This window comes from Vanacampus margaritifer, chromosome 11 (genome assembly GCF_051991255.1).
Source record: "Vanacampus margaritifer isolate UIUO_Vmar chromosome 11, RoL_Vmar_1.0, whole genome shotgun sequence".
In the NCBI taxonomy this organism is placed as follows: domain Eukaryota; kingdom Metazoa; phylum Chordata; class Actinopteri; order Syngnathiformes; family Syngnathidae; genus Vanacampus; species Vanacampus margaritifer.
In genome coordinates, this window is record NC_135442.1 from 12,160,056 (window position 1) to 12,179,095 (window position 19,040).

Consider the following 19,040-nt stretch of genomic DNA (forward strand, 5'->3'; position numbering starts at 1 on the left):
CTGTTCCAAAACAACAACAAAGCAGAGAGGAGTGGCCAACGAGCTGAGCCAAAATGGCTTCGACGGGGCGTCAGTTTCCCACTTTACAGTGATTCACCCAAACTGGAGCTAGGTAGCGGACGAGCTAACGAGGAACTATCAGAAGGAAAGGAAAGAAGCCGGTGACAGTTGAACATGGCTGAAGTTGAACAACACCAAGGGGATCAGGTATTCTAATACTGAAATGTAAAAATGGAGCGCAGTCACCGATGTTGTTTTGTTTCTTAAACGTGTGTGTAAACTTCCTTAAACTCATGTGGCAGGGCATTGAAGACAAAATTGAGCAGACGCGAGAGAGATTCAAGAATGAATTCATCAAAGGTAAGAAGGAAGTGATGATGTTTGTAGTTCCACCATTATGTTACACTTGTTTTATACACAGACCAGCTATTACATGTGAAATATCCGCACTTAAGTGCCTACGATGTAACCATGACAAAAAGCCATAGTGATAGCATCATGACGAATGGTCCAGATAAGCTTCAGATAAACAGCTAAAAGTGGCCATACGCCCTTACTTCATTCCATCTACATTTCATACTAGCCGCAATGCATTTACTGTAACTCTATAAACACACAGAACCTTTGAGGGCCAGAACAAAGCGCTTAAAATCATATAACCACCACATGCTCATACTAAATTAAGTGTGAATGTATTAAAACTGAAATGGCCCCTTTAATAGGGAGATGCCGCTTGGCTTTACACGTTTTCCGCACTTTTATTGAGCAAAAAAAAAAAATGTTTTGTGCCTTTTGCCGTCCACTGCAAGCGCATAAATAGGTGAACAACGTTGTACGCAAAGTACATTCCGTAATTGTCTTACCTCCTCACGATGCACTGGGAGTCACTAGACTAATGTATGCTTTGTTCTTAATTACCTTTGTGCATTATCTGCCAGATCACTAACTCAGCTTGTGTAGTTAAAAATGTCCATTTAAATGTCAGATTCATCACACAAATATGACCAAAGAGATGTGGACAGACTGCAGAAGGACAACTCCATGGTGGAAGGCTACTTGATGTGGCGACTCTACGTGGTGGACGACGCCTTGAAAATGATTGATGAGAGTTTACAATGGAGAAAAGAGTATGGTGTAAATGGTGAGTACTAATAGGTCACATCATTGCTGTATTTCCGTATGTGTGCTTAATACCTGTCCTCACGAACCCTCTGGATTAACATAGCATTTAATGTTTAGGGGTTAATTACAGCATAAATGCCATGTCACAGTGGTTTGAACTTTATACGTCAGCAGCTGATATCAACAAGTGCTCAAGATCAACCGTCCCTGTCAATGGAGCTGTTGATGTCGCCGGGTTCTGTGGTTGTCAGATCAGCGCCTTTCTCGCTGCTTCTCGGGGCTGAGCCCATACACACAAGCGTGCCATTGTGCGTTAAACATCATGAATGGGCCACCTCTAACAACAAAACTCGCTGTTCAAATATCCTGACATTTTTCTTTGCTCTCGGGAAGTCCCAGCAAATGAAATTTGTCAGACAGTTGTTTTAAGGGAATCTGATATAAAGATCAGTGTCACAGAGGTTGGATGTCATGCTTCCTTTCGTCCTCTGTAAATGAGTGTTACTTTCGCTTGAAATCAAACACTTGTTGTCATTACAATGAAGGCAACTTGTCAGACTAGTTTTAATTCTTTTTCTGTACACGTTGAAGGTACACACCCCTTTAAAAATTTTCAGGATGACGACCAGTGCATTCAAGCAGTTGAGGCAATGCGCTTTCCTTACATGATCCACATTTGTAGAGTAGTTAACAGGCTTGTTTTCTGCCTCAGATGTCTCGGAGAGTTCCATTCCCAGATGGATGTTTGAGACCGGGGCGGTGTTCCTCCATGGATTTGACAAAGAGGGCAACAAGCTCTGTATGTATGAGACTTGAGCTGTTTCCCTTTGCCCTTTCACCCTTTTGTTGGAATAGCAAAAAGATATCCTATTACATGCAAATCATTGACAATAATGTTGACCTCTGCTTACTCTTCCCCAGTCTGGTTTAAGGTAAAACTGCATGTAAAGGATGCAAAAACAATCATTGACAAGAAAAAGTATGTGGCTTTCTGGCTGGAGCGAAATGTCAAGAAAGAACCCGGGATGCCCCTGACAGTCATTTTTGACATGTCAGAGTCTGGCCTGGCCAATATTGTAAGTTTTCTTTGTCATAGAAGTTTCATTCAGATTGCAGGAAATGGGTTCAATCTAAAATGCTGTAAAGTCATCATTTCATTGCCTCCTCTGTACTCGCAGGGACTGACTTTCTTCAGTGGTTTTACTCTTTGGAGATTAAAATAACCTTTAAATCCCGTTGGTCAATTCAAAAGGGCTTTCTAATCCATGGACGCGCCGTGTCACAGACGTGAGCTCCTTCACGCAGCTCTCCAGCGAACAGACGAGTTTCAGGCCTAAACCAGCAAGATGCATAGAAAGAGAAACAGAAGAAACGGCTACATAACGTGCATATAAAATGAGGAGTTTAGAAAATCCGATCGGAAAGCAGAGCCTCAGCGGGAGCTGGAGCGTCGCAGTTCAGTATGATCTTGTTAAGGCCGAGGAGCGCGTCGCCTGCATAGCAATGAGGACTCCTGCCAATTATGGAGCCCAGTCAGGGCGCAGGGCTTGCTTGCTTCTATTGATAAATCTGTTGCTGTGATGATTGCAGTCAACGCGAAACGCTACGCTGAATATCCATCATAGGCTCCTTCAGACTCGCAGCCAAGTCGATTATTCTGCCATTTATGTTTGTAATTAATCGATAAAGTGCGTGTGGTCTTTACAGTGTCGGAAGATGAGCTAAAATGTGAAATTGTTTCTGCAAAAATCGCTACCCAAAATTACAACAAATGTATATTATATATTTAAAGTGTTAGACCCACACTGAAAATACAAAATTATGTTCAATTATATTTTTCTTTAAACATCACAAGATAAAGTCAATGGCAAAATTGCCACACAACCCTAAAAGAAACAACAAATATTTTTCTCATAAAAATGAAGACTTCTGCATTATATTATATTCATGAAGACAACTTTACTACAATTATTTCTCCATTCAAGGATAAAGCGGTTATGTTTTGCACACAAAATTACTCTTGTCAGACAAATCAATGTATTTATTTTTACATTCATTAGATACCCAATATAAAGGTGTGAGTGTGCATACATGTGCTAATTCAAAAGAAGCTTTTATGATGCCATATAAAGATGATTAAAGTCTTCACTTTGTTGCAGGACATGGACTTTGTGAAGTATGTTGTAAATTGCTTCAAAGTATATTATCCCAAATTGCTCTGTAAGTAAAACCATGACCCCAAAAACTTTTCTTTTTTTTTTTCATTCTTCCCATCCCCTTTTTTTATATTGAACTAAAATTGAATTATTGTGTGATTTCAGCCAAGATGATTATTGTGGAGATGCCTTGGATCATGAATGGTGAGAGTCAGCCCCGGCGTCTCAGTGGCATTCTAAACTCGACTTTCTCATCCTAAAACCTACCTGTCACTCTCGCTCTCCCTCATCTAGCCGCATGGAAGATTGTGAAAACGTGGTTGGGTCCGGAGGCCATCAGCAAGCTTAAATTTGCATCTAGATCTGAACTCCAGTCGTACATCGACCCGGAGTACCTACCGCCGCACATGGGTGGAATGGTACGTTGTATTTCCCCCCCTTGTATTAGATTTATTATTTTGTTTAGATGTATATATCATAATGCATTAAATGCTCCATTGACCGTGTGTCTTCAAAACGACTTCAGCTGTTGACACGAGCTCTCTGGGCCCATTGCAGGACCCGTTCAAGTACAGCTACCCTCCCCTCCCCGACGACGACTTCCAGACGCCCATGAGCGACAATGGACCCATCGTCAGCGAGGACGAGAGCGAGAGCAAAGAGATTGAGAGCAAAGAGAGCGTGCTGGATAGCAAAGATGGCCTCGAGTCCAGCTTCAACTCAGAGGTTGCTACCAAACCCAAAAAGGTATTTCTTCTCCCCTTCACCTGCCATTTTAGCGCAGATCATGGCTGATATTAAATAATAATAGTCTATTATTAGCACTAATTGTCATTAACTCATTTACTGCCATTGACAGTTATAAACGTCAAAAAATAATTTTAACTATTTCTATTAGTTTAACATTTTTTTCTACTTTTGTTAATTTTTTTTTATTGTACATTTAGAACATATAAAATTTGTGATTAATCGTGAGTTAACTATTGAAGTAATGCGATTAATTACCATAAAAAAAAAATAATCGGGTGACACCCCTAATTTTTAACAATCATCTAGTCAGGCGATTACAATTTTTAATTATAATTAATCGCATAACTTCACTAGTTAACTCACGATTAATCACAAATTTTATATGTTCTAAATGTACAATAAAAAAAAAATTCTAGGCTTTCATACTCTGGTTAACAAAAGTGTGGAGAAAATGTTAAACTAATAGAAATAGTTCAAATGATTTTTTTACGTTTATAGCCGTCAATGGCAGTGAATGAGTTAACTCATCTCCACACAAGTTATATCAGTACTGTGTGAGGAACTTACACCACGCAGTTACTCTCCACACTTTAATTTATACAGTATGAGAAAACTTTTATGTGCCTTAGGTGATGCTGTTTTGGTTAGCAACAGAGTTTAAATGTATACAATTGTGTCTGTGGACAGACTTAATTTTATAGTAACGGAACATTTTTGTTTCTGACGATAAAAGGAGGTTTCTATTTGAAAGAAGTGTGTGTTGGTTTTTAAGTGATATGATTGACTAATTGGGGCATCTTGTAGATGAGAGAGGAGGCGTTCACCATTTGAGGAAATACAGTGTAGTATGTGGTTGTTCTCACTGTTAATTATTCCAAAGAAGCTGGATAATCTTTATTCTCTAACATATTCAAAGGGTGAGTCCGGGATTACAGCATGTAATCAGATTTTCTCTGCGGAGATGACTTATTATGTAATATTCAGATTTGGAAGCTCCCACTCATGAAGGTCACTTTCAACATCTTTGATTGTATCGATGTCAAAGCTTCTCTCACTATCTCACATCCGTACTTGTACGGGCCAGTCAAGCCTGATGTAATACTGTTTGGCCACCCGCATAACTGGATGTTCACTAAACTTAAATGGTTTTAGAGGGAATACATGTACATCCTCTGTCCACCTCCTCCACATTGTGACCTCACTGTACTTCACCCATGTTGCAGTTTGGACTGCAAATCACCAACCACAACTCTCAGAATCGATTTGGTTTGTCTCGCAAAATAAGCCTGCATGAAATCGATGGCCGGCAGCAAGTTCATCACTATCACACAGCCATTTGATGTTCCATTTGCTCTGGGGTTATTTAATGCGGCTCAGTGTTGAGGGCCACATCAACTTGGGCTTGACCCACATTTTGTACGAGCCTACAAGCACGTCAACTATTTCTGTTGGCCGCCAACATCGCTTGTGGGTAACTGAAACCGTAGCGGCTGAAACATAAAATCCCACAACCTTTGAATTCCAGATAAACAAGTGAAAGCATTGTAATACCATGTTGATCATGCACAACAGATTGAGTTTAGCAAAGAGAGATGTAAAGTAGTCATTAGCTTTATTGAAAAGTATGCTTGTATATGTGCTGGGAAAACTGAACTTTTAAGTTGGCCTTCTTCCTTGCACCAAAAAGAGCTGGATTTCGCAATCAGACAGTTTCCATTAGACTGGGTTACATTTGCATGAAAGTACAGTGAGAGGTTTCAACCAAGCAGTAAATTTCAGTTCATTGGGGTAGATGCCACGGACTTCAGATTTCCGTAAATCATACACTGACGCCGTTTCCGGCCACTGTTGCGACGCACGGGACACGTCCCAACACCCGCGCCTCCAACAAAGCCCCCCCCCCAACCGCACGCTTCCTCTAATGGGGGCGCAAGCGCACATGGCGTCTCAGCTCTCTGAAATGCTTCGAAGAACTGAGACAGACACACTATACACTCGAACCCATCGACCGGAACACGCAACTGAGGGACACAAGGGCAGAACCGCAAACAGTGCAAGTGTGTGACACACGGAAGTCACAAGTCCCGTCTCCTCCGTGGCATATAACCCATATGTCATTCTCATTGTCAAAAGTGGTTGTGGAAGAAGAGACCAAGACACGACCAAGACTGAGGGGAGATGACCAAGTCAACATCAAGGTTAGGACAAAGACCTTGAGGCATTGAGACACAATTAAGACCAACACTTCGAGAGGCTGAGACCAAGTCAAGACCAAGACTTTGCAATGCCAAGTCCGGACCAAGGTTTTCAGTTCTTGAGGAAAAGTTAAGAGAAATCTTAATGTGTTAAGACCAACACTTTGATTGACTTAATGGGCTTCTGATGGAGTTAAAGCCAACATTTTGAGGCATTGAGACGGAGTTAAGACCAAGACTCTGAGGTGCCAAGACCAACTCTAGACCAAAGTTTTGAGGGCCTGAGACAGAGTTGAGAGACATTGAGAGAGGGTTAAGACCAAGACCTTGAGGGCCTAAAACCACGTCAAGACCAATACTTGGCAAGGCCAAGGTTTTGAGGGCTTGAAATTTAAACCAAGACTTTGAAGAATATTGACCAAGCCAAGAGTACTACTTTCAGACGTTACCAGCACTTTGAGAAGACTAAGTCAAAAGCAAGCCTTTGATCAGAAGAGACCAAGACTTTGACTGGTTAAGACAGTCAAGAATAAGACGAAGGCAGTTTGCGACCAGGTCCGGACCAAGAACAGATAAAAGCTTGTAAAGTCTCAAAAATAAATGCAAAAGTCCAGGTTTAAATGGATTCAGGTCCAAGATGAGCCCTACTCTGAACGTGGTCTCCTACCAAAGAACTAATTTCTCATTTCCACCATGTGATTATGTTCAGTTCCGTTCTTCATTGTATGGTGGTAGATCAGGTCAACCCTGATCAAACTGAAGTGAGGTCTCATCTCTGTAAATCGTGTGACGTCACAGAGCATTCAGGCAAGACCGTTTGTCGTTTGCCCGTGGTGCTTTTCCCCTTCCCATTCAAATCATTCATTATAGCACAGAGGAAGTTTTACAATATCCTGTTTCCTCTTGGTGGAAAAGTAAGAAGGAAAAAAACACTCGCCGTGGCCGTCCTATGCTCTCATATAGCAGCCAGTCTGAAAGGGGCTCTCGCCTACCATCTGTTTTTCTTCAAGACGAGATCGCATGGGATCCCGGTGGCAGGCACGGTACTTGATGTCTTGGAAGCTAATTGCCTCTCTCTCTTTTTTGAAACAAGGGCTGGAGGTGGTGATGCAGCAAAGGATCACTGCACCCACATACGGCGTTCACACTGTGGGAGATTTCTGCAGGCTGCCAAGGCAGGTGTGCTCGTGTGGGCTGCATCACTGTCAGCCCTTTTGACTCCGTCTTGGATGCGACATTTCTATATGACCCTCTACATTTCAGAGTTTCACCATTTCAGCAAAGTGACATTTCTGACCTTTTTTCATGACGAGATGAAGGCTACAGGACTTTTTGCCTGTTCATTTTTTTTTTTTGCACTATCACCAAAAGGCACTCATGTCAACACCAACCATCACTCCAATCAAACATTCCACAACATTTCTCCCTCAAATGTCCCATATAAGTACTAAATGAGTTACTGTTTTAAAACAGTAGACCAAGTCAAAAGTGTGGCGCACTAAATTAAACCCAAATGCCTCAGAGGCAAAGCCTCAAAACAAACGCCCTCTGTGCATCGTCCCCAACGCTGATAAGCACTAATCGAGTGGTGACTCCTGCCTTGTTCCCGATCCAAATGCACTGTAGAGGCACATAAGCAGCATTTCACCCGCCCTGATATTTCCTACAACCTTCAAGCATTTCCAGCAATCAACAGTTGCAAATCATCCTCTACATTTGTAATTGTTTTTATTACGATTTTGATTTATTTTCTTTTTAATGAGAGGGAATCAGAATTTGTATTTGTTTTACAAATATAGTAGCAACTATGTAATACTAATGCTAATGTATTTTGATTATCGTCTGTAAATTTCACTAACACAGGAATGTGTTACATTGAATCTACACTTTTTAATTCCTGTTGCAATTTGTCAAGTTTGCACTTTAAAATGATAATGATGAATAAATTGAGTTTTTTCTTAGCAGCTGGTTATCTCGATGTCTTCATTCTTGTGTAAACAATAATTTCAACTTGTTTGAATCACAAACACACACTTCCCCTGTGAGTCACTCACTTTCCCATCACATGCAGAGTCTCTCACCTTTGCTTACCCATTCTAACCACGTGAACGCAATAAAAACTCCCTGACCACCCGTGACCTACCAACCCCACCTCCCATCAGCTTTCTCTTGCAGTTACTTTTTGCAAACATCTTCAAAATTAACATCCTGTCATGATGTTTTTTGGGGGGAGGACGATCTAGGTCAAAGTGCGCGTGTTTTGGTCTTTCCTATTTCAAGTCACAAGTCTTGAGGTTTATCTTAGTTCTGCATTCTTCAATGGATGTGATGTTTGTTGATTATGATTCCCTTAAATGAGAACAAGGGTCAGGGGCCTTCCAGGGTGGGGGCTTCCAAGAAAGTATCAACTGACGCAATGATTGCCTTTTCATTACCCGATATGTCAACCGCATGTGGAAGCCAGGGGTTAAACAATGCTACAAGGTTGTTGCTGCTCTGCGTTTCCTTTTTAATTACGAGTCTTATTTTTTTTTGCAGGTGAATTTCCTGGAAGATAACGAAAAGGGAGAGAGCCGTATCAAAGGAGCCAGGAAGCCTTTGACAACATTCAAAGGCACCTTATTGGACATCAGGTACTCACTGCCCTCAGTCATACAAACAGAATTATTTCTCCCCTAGAATTGCATCCTTGTGTTATTTCACAATTAGTGGCCTCCACACTTAACTAATTGCCAGGTTTGTCATACACTTCAATATGTGGTTGGTATGACCTTCACTATGATGAACAACACCACCGTATGTCCCGGAAGACATTTTGACCAAAACACTGCCAGAAAAGCTGAAATGGCATGTGTGGAAAAACTACTCCATTTCAACACAGACTTTGGTATTGGAAGAAAAATCTGGAGCGACAGACGACTTGTGTAGAAAGCTATTAAGTTGATTTACTGCTGCATTGAGCCATAAAAGATCATAACATATGTTGCTGTTATACTGAACGCAATGAAGCGGGATATTGTCGCAACAGTGAACTTTCACGCTGGCACCGCATCTCGCAATCAGAACATTCAATGCAGTCTGGGATGACGTATTAAATAGTTAGTAAGACAGCCACAATTTCAACAGAACAGTGCCAGACAAATGTGATGGAGGTGCCGTCCAGATTATGTTACAGCTCTGATGCAACCTCAAAAGGTGCAACGGGCTGGCAAAAAAAAAAAAAAAAAAGTACACAAAAGGTTCAAAGCAAAAGGGCTAATGCTTTAAAGGGAAATTCAATCTGAAAATTCTATGCAGCCCCTTTAGTCTAAACACGACATTCTCATTTAATACTGTGTTAGATAGGTAGGTAGGTAGATATGTAGTTTAATAATCCCAATGGGAAATTAAATTATCCAGCTGACACAGTACACTCATAAAAAAAAATAAAAAAATAAAAATACAAGTTAAATCAGTAAAATCCACCCATTTTTGTCCATCTCATTTTGCCACTTGCTATGGACTGAAAATGACATCACAGATGCTGCTTAGGACTCAGCTAACAGCCAATCTCTTGCTCAGCTTCAGAAAACAGGTGATCCGTGATTGGTCATTAACTGAGCCCTTTGCACTATGATGGCAAAATGGTAGTTACTGAAATATTCCACTTATAGCCCACTAGATCTTACAACATAGTTCCAAGTGCATAAAGCAGGAAGAATTTCTCTCATGTTATTCTAGGATAAATCTACACGCACAAAAATCCCGCAGAACTCCTCACTCCAATTTCTACTTCCCGTAGATGCAATTGGCCAGGTGTCCTCAAATTACTAGTGCATCATTTGAGGTGAGCATATATTTGTCGGAGTACGCCGTCAAGGTCTGTTTCCCCGTGCGCGGCCGCTTTGATGTGAGGACTGTGACAGCTCAAGGCTGCGAATCCCGCCAATAAACACGTTGCAATAAGCCTTAAACGCTACAATGTTTCGGAGCCGTATTACTTATTTAATTCAAGGCCGGGGGCTTCCCCGGAGAGAGGAGGGCGGGGATGCTTTGATCGCCTGTTTTGACCAAGTCGCGCTCAACTTTTGAGATTCTTTTTTTTTTAGTACTCTGGGCAAATAACACACAGACATGAAAAAGAAGAAGCACTTCCTCTTCCGCTAAATGCACCAAAGCTGCCTTGACAGAAGTCAGAGGATGTATTTGATTTATTTCCTCCCTGCAGAGTGCAGTAAAGTGTTTTATAGCATTGTGTGTTTATAAGATAATGACCGTGTGGGCGTCTTGTTACAGATTTTCCCAAATGAGCTCTTTCCTGTTTCCATCAGATGAATGGTGTGTAATTCCTGTAAGGGAGTCGACTGTGAAAGCCTGGCGGAGTGAGCTGTTGTATGAATGAGCTCGTGTAACGTGACGGGATATTTGAGACGGCAACATTTTACAAAGCACTTTCACTATATACGCAATGCAGTTTTGCAACTACAATACTAAACGTGCCAGAACCTGTAAGGTGGGACACATTTCATTCCGCAATGACAGTCAAGCTGCTGTACGTCGGCTTTTGGCATTCTCAACTGTCACTCCGCTGGTAAAATTACATTAAAAGCAACAAAATATTCCGAAGTTTAATAACTCAGAGAATAAGGGTGATTGAAAGTTGCACATCACACATTTAGAATTTAGAGGTTTTTTTGTTTTTTTTAAAGCAAATGGCGGCACTGGAGTCTTGCGGCTTTGAATTTGAGTCTGCTTACATCGCGCAACTTCCCTGTTCATCCTGCTCCTCTCACTTTCTCTCAACTTGATGAGGCTTCAAGGCACTTCTTTTGGAGTAATGGTGACAAAGAGCCAAAGAAAAAGCCAAACTGACTCATCTTTGGTGCTGTCTGAACTGAGGTCTCATGAGTTATGCATTGTGTCATTGCACGCGTATGTGTTTTACTTAGCTTGAAAACCAAATGGAAAGCATTCCACTTAGCTTATTTTTTAAAAAAAAAATTGCCCCCCTCCCCCCTAAAAATTGCAGACGCGCTTTGTGCATACTAAAAACAGCTCCCCCCAAGTATTATTTTCACTTACCTTCTTTTGGGATAAGTGTCCCAAAAAAAGATGAAGAAAAAGCTCATCCTTTGATATAATCGCTGAACTGAACACTGGTTGTTGTATGCTGACATCCCATAAAAAAATGATTCCATCCATAATGGCAGTTTCAATTTTGTGCAACAGGACACATTTTTCGCAAAGAAAAAAAAAATACTTGAATTGTTAATTGTATGAGCTCAGTGGTAATTTACATTAAATGTTTTAATGATGTTACTTCTTTGGGGAAAAAAAAAAAAAGACAATGACGAGCCAAAGAAAAGGCAAAAAGTTCATCTATTGATATTTTATGCAACAAAAAAATCCATGTTCTAACTCTAAATTGTATGACCTGAGAAGTGTTGTTTGAGGTTCCTTACATACATCACTATGCAGTCTATAAAAATGCATTAGTGCAGTGCATCCATTTAAATTGAGTCCGAATGAATTCATATTGCTGACTCTACTTGCTGTGTGACCTTTTTCTAACGTGACTATTGCGGTGACTGAGACTGCGCGTTGTTTTTGTGATACTACAATTGGAATGGACGGTGGTGATAATATGGGCTCTCCTTTGTTGTATGTCAGCACGACCTGGATTCAACTCTCTTGAATGAGTCAATTTCCAATCTTTATTTGTATGCCTTTTTCTTACTTTGTTTCCTCATTTTGCAGCCCAGCAGATGAGCTCAGTTTTGGTTGTGGAGATACAGAGAAGAAAAGCCTCATTATCCTGAGCAATGTGACAAAAAACCCATTGGCCTTTAAGGTGAGCGCATCCGTGCAAAAACGGGTTACGGGGAACCCCAGTTTATCATGGAGGATAGGTTTTACATTCGCTCCGCAATAAGTGGAAATCTAACTGTGTACAGTACAACCTATTTCTTTGTACATTTTCCCTCTAGTACAGGCTTTAAACAGATCATATTTAACCCTGGAGAACCCAAGAACTCTTTTCTTCTTTGGAAAATTATGAATTATACATTAAATGACTGCTATAAGTTCACTGAACACCAAAATATATGTTTTTTTCAATTTTAACCCTTTATTCCCTAATTTAGGATTAGGGCAAAATTTGACCCTTTGGGATTTAGGGGTACCATTTCGAAAAATCAGAATAACAAAAAGTGTCAGTAAACTATTTAGAATTTAAGAAAATAATCAATCAAATACACAGCTACATTGAACAATATAATTTATTTGTTTTATTTGTTGCATTTTAGCCATCTTGTCACCACCACTCTGGCTCATGTAAGTGCAATATTCATCCACTAGATGGCCCCATGCAGGGGTCAGAAGTGGCACTCCGGACTTTTGAAGTTTGTATTTTGTTTGAAATTTGTAAAAAACAAACAAAACCAAAAAAAAAGTCTGTTATTTGAGTAGCAGAATTTATAGGGGCCAAATTTGATCCCGTGGGTTCTCCAGGGTAAAAAACACATTGTAAACATATTTTAACACAAAACAGGATTTAAAAAAAAAAAAATTATGTAAATAAACTGTAGTGTGGGACTGGGATGTTTTTTTTCTGTGGGAGTGAAAATCCACTCCTGTGCATTATGTGTACGCTATACTGCCTCCTGGTGGCCAAGTTGCGCATACCAGAAGGAGTATCACAATGCCCATTGACTTATAGTAAAAACATTACTATTTTTATACAGTACAATACTAGATTGCTATTTTTCTTTCTAGCGGGCGCTAACCATTCTCCGTCTGCTTTCATTTCCTTAAGTAGTCACAAAACAGTTCTCGTTCTAATGGATGTTCTTGTACAGGTTCGGACCACCGCACCGGAAAAGTACCGGGTGAAGCCGAGCAGCAGCACCTGTGAACCCGGCGCCTCAATCGAAATAGTTGTGTCTCTGCATGGAGGTACTCTTCCAAGTGTACTGCTTCCAAATGATCTCATCGCTTGCCCTTCTTAAGTGCCCTGCCATTTTTGTTCCGTGAACAAGACTTCCGCTGAAGTGTGGACAACTCCCATCACACCAGACATCATCAACAAACCCTCGTTTTGTTTTGATTGACGGGCCCACAGCGGCAGGAAAAAACATCCTCTGCCTCTTAAGGCCTTCACACTTTAAAAGGTTTGCTTGCATTTTTGCCCAGGGTCTCAGGCGTCCCCCCAGGATCGCTTCTTGGTGATGGCGGCCGAGATGGACAATGTAGGAGCTCAAGAACTGGCGCAGTTCTGGAAAGAAGTGCAAAAAACAAAAATCATGGAGCACAGGTGCTGTTTGTGGTCCTATTTGTTCATGTATTACCCGGTTGTGTCATTTAAGTTTTTTTTCTTTTTCTTTTTTTGGTCGTGCAGGTTGCGCTGCCATGTTGTAGAAAGCATCAAACCAGCAGTGATCCCTCAAAGGGATGGTGGAGATCTAGGAAGCAGCAAGGATATAAACACAGCGGTAATTATTAATATACAGTACAAATATTATATTGGTACACAAGTACTTCTAATAAGTCGCTAAATACGGTAGCTCATTTGGAAGGACTTTGACTTTGAAACCAGAGGGTCACTGTTCAAGTCTTGCTGCAGACATATGTTTATTAGTCCTATTAGTTCTATTAGTCTGCTTCCTGGCTAACGTCAAGGTGCCTTTGAGCAAGGCAACATCCACACCTCACCTCAAGCACTGTTTGTGCTCCCCTTTTACTTTGTGTGTAGTGTAATGTGCAACAATAAATATATAGCTGAGTACAATTTGAATTTTTCCCTTGAGGGATTATAATCAGTAGGTATATTCAATACCATTTTTTCCTCACGCACCGTACTCAGCTGTTGATACCACAAAAAATATATATATTTTAAAGAAAGCTTTAGGTACATAAAAAAAAAAAACAATGACAGAACATTTTAAAGGCAGACCTATTTATCTATATATCAGTATTGTATTTTTCCTTAAAATTGCATGAAAGTAATGACAATTTGCTATTCTTCAAATTTCAAGTTCCTAATCATTTAACAGCCACAGCGATACCTGGTATTGGTACTCGCTCATACCTAAAGATCGATATAATAAATTGTAATTAAATTCAAATTCATAAATTCAAGAAAAATAAATTACATTAATTAAATTAAATATTTTTTATGTAATAATACAGTGTGGGGGTATGTATTCAATAAATAAAAAATAATGTACAATAATTGTGTATCATACAGACAAATAAATAAATAACATTTAAAAAGAAACAAAAATAATAGAATAGAAAAAAAAAGTTTAATCATATAATTTCACCAAGTAAATACAGTTAAATCACAAATGTTGAACACGGTCCATTCAATTAGTTCATTTGCATTTCCATTATTAATTCTTTGCGGGCAAAGTACCATTTGTAACGCTCACACTAAAATAAAAATGAATTCACTACTGTTAATAGTAAAAAAATATATTTTTTAAATAGCCAGTGTTTACTCATCCTTAACTGTAAATGGCAAATGACGGATGGAGCGTCAAGACGCGGTTTCCCACATTGCATTCAGTTCCATTTCCTGTTATGTGCTTATCATAAGAAAAAAAGAAAACAAATCAATCTGTAGTTGTGGAGTTAATACACATAATAATGTACAGGTGATCACTGACTGTCAATCAAAATTCAGCTTTATTATCTTTGCAAAGCCATTATTTACGTTCCATCTCTTACACTGAGCAGCATTAGGTTGGGAGGGTGTACCTAATGTTATGGCTTTTGTGTAGGCACCAAAACGTGACTGTTTGTTTGTATTTTCATAGCATGTTCCACAGATAGGCTACCAAGCTCCGAATGACACCTTAGTAAGTATTGTCTGATTGAAGTCGCTTTCCTGGGAAGAAGCTGCAAGTTCCAGTTTGCCGATTTACCCTATTCACCTTTAGCTTTTAGCTTAGCACGTGGACAAGCGAGACAATGTGACTGACTCCCTCCAAAGATCTCCTTAATTGATTCTACAGATCAATATCGGGGCAAGTGGAGGCCCTGATAAACTCAATTCTAATTGACTTTTTATGCAGGACATGAGTCTTGTTCCTCGGCACAATTTGGCCTTTTTGCTTCTTGGAATGCAAACTGGCATCCAGTCCGCTGCTTTTCCAGTCTGTGCTAAGCTAAATGCTTGCCAACTCTGCGCGCTACCTGCGTGTGACTTCTTTTTATACAGTTTTGGGCTCTTTGGGTCAGACATTGACGCCTTCTGAACTTTATGCAGGAATAATCTCAAAATGCGGTGGAACCTTTCAGGATTTAGTAGCAGTTTTTTTTTCTCCCCAATTCAAAATAATGGGACTGAAAATCATCTTTTCCAGAGTCATGAAAATGTTTTCCCTATTAGAGGTAATGTAAAAGATAACTAACAAGCTCACACTTTTCCCGCCCTGCTACATGCTCATTTGCTTGACGCCCACGTCACTCACCGGAACAGCGTCCCGTTCAGGTTTTTCGAAATCCCGTAAGTCTCGTTTTTCCTCTCCCACCAGCTGATGCGATTGACGGCCTCCAACTGCCGACTGGAGCAGAGCTTGAACATGTGTATGCGGGTCCAGAAGATCCTGGTCTGCTTGGTCCTGATTCTGCTGGTGCTCAACCTGTACTGCATCCGCCTGCTGACGACCCAGCAGCTCTCTTGACCACTGCACGGTGACAAAGAACCCCTCCCCCCTTTCAGAGCCAAATTGAGGGCCGCATTTTACGCTGCCCCTCGACAAAGAACAAAAGACACTTTTTAAAAAATGGCAGCATCTTTTTGACGCTAGAAAATAATATTTATTGGAAAAATATGGTGGAAAGATTTATTTTTGTGATCATATTGTACAATATTTTATATGATACTCTGTGGCAGATATGAAATAAACAAGTAATTTTTGCAAGTCAAACTTGCCCCAAAAAATTATCACTACTAACCTTACTATAAAATACCTTTTACCATACCTTAGCACAGGGGTGTCAAACTCATATTAGCTCAGGGGCCGCATGGAGGAAAATATATTACCAAGTGGGCAGGATCGGTAAAATAATGGTATATAACTTAAAAAAACAAATGCCAAATTTGTGGGTCAGTCCTAAATTATGGAGCTCAACTATAATCGTTATCGTTCCCCAAAAAAATTACACAAATACAAATGGAACGCAACAACACTTTGTATGAGTTCTGGATGTGTTAAATCTACCTGTTTTGCATATATATTGTTCCCAGAATGCATTGTGTGGCGTAGTCATATGTATTTGTGTTAACAGTAATTGAATGTGTCATATTTAACACGTTTATGTCGGTCTATGATGAAAAAAATTTTTTTTTTAACAAATCGTAACTTTAGGTTGTGTGTAAAATAATGACATTCAGGACGTTTCCATGTACAAATTGCATTGCTCATCTGAGGGCTGTTTGTGAAATTACGAATTTATGATTGATTGTGGCCTGCTAATTAATTGGTCCAACATAAAAAAAAAAAGTACTTTCCAAAATTGTCTCTCGGGCCAGATCCGGCCCGCGGGCCGTATGTACGACACCCCTGCCTTAGCACAATCTTATAAACTTTTTATTTATTTTTTTTAAATAGTATTTCTTCACGCATGTGTCTAATTGAAAACACGGTGGAGCCAGAGCCGCAGGAGAGCTGTGGGTCTCCATTGCTTTTAATTAGCCAGCGTCGGCCCACTAAAAATACACAAGCAATTAGTAGCGAGCTCACAGGCGAGGGTGCGCGGTGGCCCCTTGTAGATTATTGACAATCCACCTTATCTGCAACGAGATCCGCGCCAAAGCAATCAGGACGCCACGTGACCAGCAACCATCCCAGTTTAGTTATCAACGTGTGTTGTCCAAACACGCTCCACTGATGAGTGGAATGATTCCCGGCAATAATGAGCACGCTAATGCTGTCGATTACTACGAACTTGTTCGCGGGGGGGGGCCTGCGAGACTGCCTGCTCTAACCTACTTTTGAGTTTGAACACTTGAGATTGTTGGCAACTTTTGCACATGCATAACCTGAAATGAGCACTCTTAAAGCTGCTGGGTTAAAAATAGCCCAATTTTGGTAAAAAATTTGACAGACCCTACTTGGTTCAATTTGGCCCAACTTGGTACCAAAAAAAACCCTTTGTACTAAACAACCCCAAAAAATTGGGTTGTTTGTTGGGTCGTTGCTTTATTTTCTTTTTGTCTTTTTTTTTTCACCAAAGTTGTTATTTATGACACATGTTTGTTGGGTTGGTGCTCTTTTTCTTATCTTTTTTTTTAAATCGGGTTATTTTTGACTAAGCAGTTTTAAGAATGTGTCATTGCTTTAAACATTATAAAAAAAACACTTGGTTGAACAATAACTGAGTTATGACTCAAAAAGGGACCAACTTGGTCAATTTGACTTTTTTTTTTGCGCTGATAATGCTGATGCTGATAATGTTACGTAATGATAGACATTTGTAAAATTATTATATAACGATATTACATGGCAACACTTGAAGCATTGTGACTACAATTTAAAACAAAAATCATCATGAAGATAAACTTTTTTTTTAATCTAGATTATTTAAAAAAAGATATTACACATTTGTTCTCAAACATGTTTCTCATAAAATGAAAGATGTTACCCATAAAATTATAAAATTACAAATATCGTTGTAGATTACTAAAAATCATTACATTTTATTTAACAAAAACAATCTTAACAAAATTGTCATTTACAAATACACTTACTAAAATAAATTTTTAATTTAAAAAAAAACTCGTAATGTGATTTACCCCCCCCCCCCCCCACAAAATAATCCTAATTATTTCTCAAACTGATTCATGTTCCCATCGCATCACATCTTTTCTCATACAATTACTAATTGTTTTTGCTCCCACATTAAAAAAAAAAATAAAATTGGCATAATTACATGGACAAAAATAAAATTGGCAAAATTACAAGCATTCTCAGAAAATTTCCAATCTCATAGTTGCAAATCTGTTATATTACATATTTCTCTCAGAATTTTTTTATTTTTATTTTTTAAAGATTTTTCTCAAAATAAAAATAAAAAAATCGCAGATAACTACCAATCTCATCAATGTTGTCAACATTATTTGTATTTAATTTCACTCTAGTACTCATAACTGATGTCAACAGCCTTGAAGCTGTTTTGATGAGGACTTTCCTATACACGCATTCACGGCCCCATGATTACTCCGCCATCATTAATTCCATGCTGCGTCTCTCCGCTGGCAGAATTAGGACCCGCAAGCCCCTCGATTACATTGATTTTACATCAAATCAAAGCTGCATCAATGTTAGCGTGACCTCCGGCCATTCAGTATGTACTCGTTCAGCCAAATTGGGAGAAAGGATCAATAGAAAATGAATTGAGTGCTGCATTTAAATAGAAGGATGCTCTGGAGTTGGTGAAATGTGGGAGGATGGGATAGTATGTGAAGCCGTTGGAATTTCTTTATAAATGGGTCTTTAAATGTGGTCTGATCTTCAACAAAGTCACAAGAATAAACCAAATGCTTCAACTTTTCATATTTTTTATTGAAAATAGCACAGAACAGAACATGGAGGTAAAAGTTACCCCTTGTCTGGTATGGCCTCCTTTGGCAGCAATTCCCGCAACCAAATGTGTCATATAGTTTCAGATTGGATTTTGGACTACCGGTAGTCCTTCTGACAAAATGATTGCAATACAGAAAGATTCCTAGGATGTGTGCTGTGAAGAGCGCCATAGTACTAGTGTACTAAATATTCTGAATATTCCCACGTGTCAATTTATGAAGTACACAAACTAATTGACCCAACATATT

The 19,040-nt window shown here is 39.6% G+C and overlaps 1 protein-coding gene across 2 annotated transcripts; it reads left to right on the forward strand.

Annotated features, from left to right (window-relative positions):
- The first annotated feature begins 58 nt into the window (after positions 1 to 58).
- Positions 59 to 17,323, forward strand: mospd2 (motile sperm domain containing 2). 2 transcript variants are annotated; one of them, XM_077580228.1, is made up of 16 exons: positions 59 to 207; positions 303 to 360; positions 986 to 1,141; positions 1,835 to 1,921; positions 2,044 to 2,198; positions 3,282 to 3,342; positions 3,444 to 3,482; positions 3,573 to 3,697; positions 3,837 to 4,025; positions 8,762 to 8,856; positions 11,960 to 12,053; positions 13,060 to 13,156; positions 13,394 to 13,514; positions 13,599 to 13,692; positions 15,019 to 15,060; positions 15,739 to 17,323. In XM_077580228.1, exons 1-16 carry the CDS (start codon positions 175 to 177, stop codon positions 15,886 to 15,888), a joined length of 1,596 nt encoding a protein of 531 aa, XP_077436354.1. In that variant the 5' UTR covers positions 59 to 174; the 3' UTR covers positions 15,889 to 17,323. The 2 variants fall into 2 exon arrangements, with proteins under 2 accessions (XP_077436354.1, XP_077436355.1); XM_077580229.1 differs by lacking the exon at positions 15,019 to 15,060.
- The last annotated feature ends 1,717 nt before the right edge of the window (positions 17,324 to 19,040 follow it).

Coding starts and splice junctions, on each gene's coding strand:
- mospd2 (XM_077580228.1), top strand. CDS start 175: ATGGCTGAAGTTGAACAACACCAAGGGGATCAG. Junction 2,199..3,281: donor AGTCTGGCCTGGCCAATATT/GTAAGTTTTCTT, acceptor ACTTTGTTGCAG/GACATGGACTTTGTGAAGTA. Junction 13,693..15,018: donor GCAAGGATATAAACACAGCG/GTAATTATTAAT, acceptor GTATTTTCATAG/CATGTTCCACAGATAGGCTA.